At 44.6% G+C, this 9,621-nt stretch overlaps 1 protein-coding gene across 1 annotated transcript; it reads left to right on the top strand.

Moving 5' to 3' along the window:
* Positions 1–951, top strand: LOC142204348 (olfactory receptor 1f45-like). The gene has a single exon (XM_075275660.1). It carries the CDS (start codon positions 1–3, stop codon positions 949–951), a length of 951 nt encoding a protein of 316 aa, XP_075131761.1.
* The last annotated feature ends 8,670 nt before the right edge of the window (positions 952–9,621 follow it).

Raw genomic sequence — 9,621 nt, 5'->3', positions numbered from 1 at the left:
ATGATGTGTGAGGAGAACCAGACACAAGTCACTCAGATACGTCTTCTTGGATTCCGAGGTCTACACAAATACAAACCTTTTCTATTCATCGCGTTCCTCTTGACTTACATATTTATACTGGCTGGAAACCTTCTCATCATCCTATTAGTGACCACTATTGACCACCTGAAGACCCCAATGTTCTACTTTCTGAAACATTTATCCACAGCTGATGTCTTACTCACCACCACCATTGTCCCCGTGATGTTGGACATGATATTTGTTGAGGAGGGCGTCTTGACCTTTTGGGGCTGTGCATTGCAGTTGTATTTCTTCAGTATATTTGGAATTGTTCAATGTTTCCTCATTGCCGTCATGTCCTATGATCGATATTTGGCCATTTGCCATCCATTGCGTTATTCTTCACTGATGAGTCCAGATCTTTGCCTTCTGCTTGTTATTGGGTCGTGGGTTCTAGTCAATGTGTCATCTTTTAGTGAAATCTTTATTTTTATCCAGTTTAACTTCTGTGGCCTGAATTCCATTGACCACTTCTTCTGTGACTTTGGTCCTACATTGGATTTGGCCACTTCAGATACGACGAGTTTGAGATTACATGACAATGTTGCCGCCATTGTCACTATTTTTTTACCATTTGTTTTTATCATTGTGACCTACTGTTGTATTTTCTTCACCATCCTTAAAATTTCTTCAGCTTATGGTAGAAGTAAAGCCTTCTCCACTTGTAGGTCCCACTTGACCACTGTCTGCGTATATTATGGATCCCTAATCACAGTATACATGGTCCCAGCTGATGAGAACACATCTAGTACCAACAAATACAGATCCCTGTTGTACATAGTAGTGACCCCATTGATGAATCCCATTATCTACAGCCTGAGGAACAACAAGATGAAGAGAGCTATGCAGAAAATGGTCAGTCACATCTATCACAATGGATGGAAAAGTTGAAACATCATCCAAAGGTATACCACAATAAAACTTCAATGGACTAAGAATAATAAATGAGGGGCCAATGATGCATAACAAGTATGGAGGAACATAGACCAATAGTCACAAAGAGAAACTTCCACACTTTACTAGCATCAAACTGAATAGTTTTATTAGTATCCAAGCATAAAACCATGAAAATACAAATAACACTAAACATCAATACTCGGAGTATGGGGGGAATCGGGAAGATCATAATACCAGTAAGTACCAAGGCGATGTGTGCAGTGCACAATGAATTGGGATCCCGGAGCTTTAAGCTATGACTTTGGGTAGGGATAATAATTTATTTCTGCTTTTTTAGGTCAGGGCTACAGTTTCCAGGTGAATGTAATGCACTATATGAAAAAAAAAATTTGAAAATTGTTCCTCAAAATTTTGTATCAAAATTGTATTAAAATCAAAAGAAGTTGAAGCTCCTTTCCTATTCCATTATGACTTCCCAAAGTAAGTCCCATAAAGGGATGAGGCAATGAGTTTAGTTTGAAGGAATCTGAGTGGCTACACGGTGTAAACATCCTAAACTAGGGTTGAGCGATCGGAATCGGAAAAGATCGGATTCCGATCGGCAATCGAGCAAATTTCACGATCGTGATGAGGATCGGCTGGAAAATAATCAGAAATCGAATTTTGAAATCTCAAGATCGGCTCAACCCTAAAAGTGACTTTTCCCATAGAGAAGCATTAACTAGGGTTGAGCGATCGGGATCAGAAAAGATCAGATTCCGATTGGCGATCGAGCAAATTTCATGATCGGGATCGGCTGGAAAATGATCGGAAATCGGATTTTAAAATTGATCCTGAAATCTCAAGATTGGCTCAACCCTATCTTAAACTTATCCTTTTATCCTCTGTGGTTTTCACTGACCCTATAATTAAAAATGAATTGGCAGAGTTGGAAGTACGGACAGCAATAGGACCTAATCCATATGTTGAGGCTCTTCAATTTGGCCTGGACACAAAGCTTCAAAAACTATGGTTATGTCTATGGTCCCATTGAACTTAATGGGTCCATAATTTTACAGATTCACAATAATAGACAAAATATATGGTCATGTGCATGAAGCCTTATAGAGTAGAGACTGTTATAGCTACAAAAGAGACCCAATTCCAGATGATCTCATACGGTTTATTAAATAAACTCAATACAGGTCTGATGTCCATATTCTTCTAGTCAGATAGGGAACATTGCAGGACAGACATGGAAACAGAAGCTTGGCCCAACTTTCCAGGATTGTTGACTCCATAATCCTTTCCTTATACACAGTATATCTGTGTATGACAATGCAAGAAGTCTCTGGACCTTTCATTACGGTTTATCACTACTAAACAGAGATGAGCGAACACTGTTCGGTCGAGTAGCTATTCGATCGAATATCAGGCCGTTCGAGGTATTCGATTTCAATCAAATACCACGATGCAAACAAAGTAAAAATTTGTATCCCCCTCCCACCTTCCCTGGCGCGTTTATTGCACCAATAACTGTGCAGGAGAGGTGGGACAGGAACTACGACAATGGAAGCAGTTAAAAAAAAATTGAAAAAACCCATTGGCTGCCGAAAACATGTGACCTCTCATTTATAAGAATGGCCGCTGCTGTATTCGCCATTTTTGCGGTCAGAGATAGGGAGAGAGACATACAGTCCTATGAAAAAGTTTGGGCACCCCTATTAATCTTAATCATTTTTAGTTCTAAATATTTTGGTGTTTGCAACAGCCATTTCAGTTTGATATATCTAATAACTGATGGACACAGTAATATTTCAGGATTGAAATGAGGTTTATTGTACTAACAGAAAATGCGCAATATGCATTAAACCAAAATTTGACCGGTGCAAAAATATGGGCACCTCAACAGAAAAGTGACATTAATATTTAGTACATCCTCCTTTTGCAAAGATAACAGCCTCTAGTCGCTTCCTGTAGCTTTTAATCAGTTCCTGGATCCTGGATGAAGGTATTTTGGACCATTTCTTTCTACAAAACAATTCAAGTTCAGTTAAGTTTGATGGTCGCCGAACATGGACAGCCCGCTCTCAAATGATCTGAAAACAAAGATTGTTCAACATAGTTGTTCAGGGGAAGGATACAAAACGTTGTCTCAGAGATTTAACCTGTCAGTTTCCACTGTGAGGAACATAGTAAGTAGAGATGAGCGAACAGTGTTCTATCGAACACATGTTCGATCGGATATCAGGGTGTTCGCCATGTTCGAATCGAACACCACGTGGTAAAGTGCGCCAAAATTCGATTCCCCTCCCACCTTCCCTGGCGCCTTTTTTGCACCAATAACAGCGCAGGGGAGGTGGGACAGGAACTACGACACTGGGGGCATTGAAAAAAATTGGAAAAAGTCATTGGCTGCCGAAATCAGGTGACCTCCATTTTAGACGAATAGTGGATTTCAAATCCGGGTCATATGAGAATGTGAACTTTGTGACTAAGAGACAGGGATAGCTGTACAGGCAGGGATAGCTAGGGATAACCTTTATTTAGGGGGGAATGTTATTAAAAATAACTTTTTGGGGCTCTATTGGGTGTGTAATTGTGATTTTTGTGAGATAAACTTTTTCCCATAGGGATGCATTGGCCAGCGCTGATTGGCCGAATTCCGTACTCTGGCCAATCAGTGCTGGCCAATGCATTCTATTAGCTTGATGAAGCAGAGTGTGCACAAGGGTTCAAGCGCACCCTCGGCTCTGATGTAGGAGAGCCGAGGGTGCACTTGAACCCTTGTGCACCCTCGGCTCTGCTACATCAGAGCCGAGGGTGCGCTTGAACCCTTGTGCACACTCTGCTTCATCAAGCTAATAGAATGCATTGGCCAGCGCTGATTGGCCAATGCATTCTATTAGCCCAATGAAGTAGAGCTGAATGTGTGTGCTAAGCACACACATTCAGCTCTACTTCATCGGGCTAATAGAATGCATTGGCCAGCGCTGATTGGCCAGAGTACGGAATTCGGCCAATCAGCGCTGGCTCTGCTGGAGGAGGCGGAGTCTAAGATCGCTCCACACCAGTCTCCATTCAGGTCCGACCTTAGACTCCGCCTCCTCCAGCAGAGCCAGCGCTGATTGGCCGAATTCCGTACTCTGGCCAATCAGCACTGGCTAATGCATTGTATTGGCGTGATGAAGCAGTGCTGAATGTGTGTGCTTAGCACACACATTCAGCTCTACTTCATCGGGCTAATAGAATGCATTGGCCAATCAGCGCTGGCCAATGCATTCTATTAGCGTGAACTGAGTTTGCACAGGGGTTCTAGTGCACCCTCGGCTCTGCTACATCAGATTGCTACATCTGATGTAGCAGTGCCGAGTGTGCATCAGATGTGTAGTTGAGCAAAACTGACTCAGCACTGCTAAGTCTCTGCATTCGCATAGGAATGCATTGGCCAGCCTTCGGCCAATCAGCGCTGGCTCTGCCGGAGGAGGCGGAGTCTAAGGTCGGACCTGAATGGAGACTGGTGTGGAGCGATCTTAGACTCCGCCTCCTCCAGCAGAGCCAGCGCTGATTGGTCGAGTTCCGTACTCTGGCCAATCAGCACTGGCCAATGCATTTCTATGGGGAAAAGTTAGCTTGCGAAAATCGCAAACTGACAGGGATTTCCATGAAATAAAGTGACTTTTATGCCCCCAGACATGCTTCCCCTGCTGTCCCAGTGTCATTCCAGGGTGTTGGTATCATTTCCTGGGGTGTCATAGTGGACTTGGTGACCCTCCAGACACGAATTTGGGTTTCCCCCTTAACGAGTTTATGTTCCCCATAGACTATAATGGGGTTCGAAACCCATTCGAACACTCGAACAGTGAGCGGCTGTTCGAATCGAATTTCGAACCTCGAACATTTTAGTGTTCGCTCATCTCTAATAGTAAGGAAATGGAAGACCACAGGGACAGTTCTTGTTAAGCCCAGAAGTGGCAGGCCAAGAAAAATATCAGAAAGGCAGAGAAGAAGAATGGTGAGAAGAGTCAAGGACAATCCACTGACCACCTCCAAAGAGCTGCAGCATCATCTTGCTGCAGATGGTGTCACTGTGCATCAGTCAGCAATACAGCGCACTTTGCACAAGGAGAAGCTGTATGGGAGAGTGATGAGAAAGAAGCCGTTTCTGCACGTACGCCACAAATAGAGTTGCCTGAGGTATGAAAAAGCACATTTGGACAAGGCAGCTTCATTTTGGAAACAAAAATTGAGTTGTTTGGTTATAAAAAAAAGGCGTTATGCATGACGTCCAAAAAGAAACAGCATTCCAAGAAAAACACTTGCTACCCACTGTAAAATTTGGTGGAGGTTCCATCATGCTTTGGGGCTGTGTGGCCAATGCCGGCATCGGGAATCTTGTTAAAGTTGAGGGTCGCATGGATTCCACTCAGTATTAGCAGATTCTTGAGAATAATGTTCAAGAATCAGTGACGAAGTTGAAGTTACGCCGGGGATGGATATTTCAGCAAGACAATGATCCAAAACACCGCTCCAAATCCTCAGGCATTCATGCAGAGGAACAATTACAATGTTCTGGAATGGCCATCCCAGTCCCCAGACCTGAATATCATTGAACATCTGTGGGATGATTTGAAGCGGGCTGTCCATGCTCGGCGACCATCTAACTGAACTGAACTTGAATTGTTTGTCCAAAATACCTTTATCCAGGATCCAGGAACTGATTAAAAGCTACAGGAAGCGACTAGAGGCTGTTATCTTTGCAAAAGGAGGATCTACTAAATATTAATGTCACTTTTCTGTTGAGGTGCCCATACATTTGCACCGGTCAAATTTTGGTTTAATGCATATTGCGCATTTTCTGTTAGTACAATAAACCTCATTTCAATCTCATTTCAGTTATTAGATATATCAAACTGAAATGGCTGTTGCAAATACCTAAATATTTAGAACTAAAAATGATTAAGATTAATAGGGGTGCCCAAACTTTTTCATAGGACTGTATGTACTGCTGCCCAGAACTGAATTGTATAATCTAGATGGAGCAGCACCAAGGGACTTATATAGTGCTAATTTTACAGCTTTGCCCTGCAAGTCCATACCTCTCATAGTACTTGACAGATAACATATAACAGAGGACCAGTACTGACCCCTGGGGTACATCACATATAGCAGAGGACCCAGCACTGACCCCTGGGGTACACCACATATAACAGAAGACCCAGCACTGACCCCTGGATACACCACATATAACAGAGGACCCTGCACTGACCCCTGGGGTACACCACATATAACAGAGGACCCTGCACTGACCCCTGGGGTACACCACATATACTAGAGGACCCAGCACTGACCCCTGGGGTACATCACATATAACAGATTACCCAGCACTGACCCCTGGGGTACATCACATATACCAGAGGACCCAGCACTGACCGCTGGGATACACCACATATAGCAGAGGACCCAGCACTGACCCCTGGGGTACACCACATATACAGTACCAGAGGAGCCAGCACTGACCCCTGGGGTACACCACATATACCAGAGGACCAGCACTGACCCCTGGGGTACACCACATATAGCAGAGAAACCAGCACTGACCCCTGGGGTACACCACATATAACAGAGGACCCAGCACTGACCCCTGGGGTACACCACATATACTACAGGACCCAGCACTGACCCCTGGGGTACATCACATATAACAGACGACCCAGCACTGACCCCTGGGGTACATCACATATACCAGAGGACCCAGCACTGACCGCTGGGATACACCACATATACCAGAGGACCCAGCACTGACCCCTGGGGTACACCACATATAGCAGAGGACATAGCACTGACCCCTTGGGTACACCACATATAGCAGAGGAACCAGCACTGACCCCTGGGGTACACGACATATAACAGAGGACCCAGCACTGACCCATGGGGTACACCACATATAACAGAGAACATAGCACTGACCCTTGGGGTACACCACATATAACGGGACACAACACTGACCCCTGGGGTACATCACATATAACAGAGGACTCAGTACTGACCCCTGGGATACACCACATATACCAGAGGACCCAGCACTGACCCCTGGGGTACACCACATATAGCAGAGGACCCAGCACTGACCCCTGGGGTACACCACATATACCAGAGGACCCAGAACTGACCCCTGGGGTACACCCCATATAACAGAGGACCCAGCACTGTCCCCTGGGGTACACCACATATAGCGGAGGACCTAGCACTGACCCCTGGGGTACACCACATATACCAGAGGACCCAGCACTGACCGCTGGGATACACCACATATAGCAGAGGACCCAGCACTGACCCCTGGGGTACACCACATATACAGTACCAGAGGAGCCAGCACTGACCCCTGGGGTACACCACATATACCAGAGGACCAGCACTGACTCCTGGGGTACACCACATATAGCAGAGAAACCAGCACTGACCCCTGGGGTACACCACATATAACAGAGGACCCAGCACTGACCCCTGGGGTACACCACATATAACAGAGGACCCAGCACTGACCCCTGGGGTACACCACATATACTACAGGACCCAGCACTCACCCCTGGGGTACATCACATATAACAGACGACCCAGCACTGACCCCTGGGGTACATCACATATACCAGAGGACCCAGCACTGACCGCTGGGATACACCACATATACCAGAGGACCCAGCACTGACCCCTGGGGTACACCACATATAGCAGAGGACATAGCACTGACCCCTTGGGTACACCACATATAGCAGAGGAACCAGCACTGACCCCTGGGGTACACGATATATAACAGAGGACCCAGCACTGACCCATGGGGTACACCACATATAACAGAGAACATAGCACTGACCCTTGGGGTACACCACATATAACGGGACACAACACTGACCCCTGGGGTACATCACATATAACAGAGGACTCAGTACTGACCCCTGGGATACACCACATATACCAGAGGACCCAGCACTGACCCCTGGGGTACACCACATATAGCAGAGGACCCAGCACTGACCCCTGGGGTACACCACATATACCAGAGGACCCAGAACTGACCCCTGGGGTACACCCCATATAACAGAGGACCCAGCACTGTCCCCTGGGGTACACCACATATAGCGGAGGACCCAGCACTAATTTTTCACAACATTCCCCTTTAAAGCTGACCTAGAGCAGTGAAGAAAAAATGGCTGGGTCTCTATGGAAACCTGGAGTAAAGCTCGGACTTGTGATACTGTGTGCTGGGTTGTGTGTCTAATCCTCCCGCCTGTGATGCTGTATGCTGAGCTGTGTATCTAATACTTTGGCGTATGATACTGTTTGCTGAGCGGTGTGTCTAATCTGATATGTGATGCTGTGTGCTTAGCTGTGTATATAATCCTCTGACATGTAATGCTGTGTGCTGAGCCGTGTATCTAATTTTCTGACATGTAATGCTGTGTGCTGAGCTGTGTATCCAATCCTCTGGCATATGATACTGTGTGCTTAGTTGTGTGTCTAATCCGATCTGTGATGCTGTGTGCTTAGCTGTGTATCTAATCTTCCGACATGTGACGCTGTGTGCTGAGCTGTGTATATAATCTTCCGACATGTGATGCTGTGTATCTAATCCACCAGCGTGTGATACTGAGTGCTGAACTGTGATACTGTGTGCTGAGCTGTGTATCTAATCCTCCGATGTGTGATACTGTGTGCTGAGCTGTGTATCTAATCCTCCGATGTGTGATACTGTGTGATGAGCTGTGTATCTAATCCTCCCATGCGTGTATCTCAGTTTGGATATCTGTGTTGGATATCAGTTTTGGATATACCTAGAGTAATGCTGTGTACATGTGGAGTGACCGTGTGTATGGCATTTGGGATATGAGTGAAAGACTTGCAGGTTAGTATTGGCTAATGCAGGTCATTGTTTTGGGAATACTGTATCTCCGGAACGGTATGCGCGAAAAGTTGAGGCCTGGTCTAAAACCTTCCCGGACACCTAATGTATCTGTATGCCAGACTTGGTGAAGACAGAAACATATATATATATATATATATATATATATATATATATACATGTTATCATTACAATGTAAGTTAGTAGTAGTGATAGTAGTAGTATAGCAGTATTCCATATATAAGGATCAAGAATCAGGGGGCACTCACTACAGCAATGAGTCATCACACAATGAGTTGTTTCACATCACATGTGCTAATATTATTATTATTATTATTATTATTATTATTATTATTATTATTATTATTATTATTATCATTGTAGTTATCCAGTCTGATAATCCCATTTTCCATATAGAATATTAGACCATAACAATCATCTCCCCAAGCTTCCAATTAACTCTCAATTAGAGTAACCTGCAGTCTCATCTGTTTGCTTCATTCACTTCAGTATAATTGTTATCTCCGGATCCTTTGGGGATTTTCCATGTTTATCTGTCTCTATAAAAACCATCGCCATATGTGAAATGTCACTATCTACCAGAAAAGACCCAAGAGCTCGTGTCATGGCAGATAATAGCCCCTTGTGAGCCTCCACTGAGGGCACATTAGTAAGTAGAATATTCAGCACAGCCTAATGTTACTTTCATGTGATAGATTCTAGATCTTTTAGATTCATATTTCCTCAATTTTCTCATTTTCTCTCTGATATTTACCTGTATATTA

The sequence above is a fragment of the Leptodactylus fuscus genome, chromosome 5 (genome assembly GCF_031893055.1).
Source record: "Leptodactylus fuscus isolate aLepFus1 chromosome 5, aLepFus1.hap2, whole genome shotgun sequence".
Lineage (NCBI taxonomy): Eukaryota > Metazoa > Chordata > Amphibia > Anura > Leptodactylidae > Leptodactylus > Leptodactylus fuscus.
The sequence above is the reverse complement of the archived record's forward strand: the minus strand, read 5'-3'. Positions and strand labels throughout refer to the sequence as shown.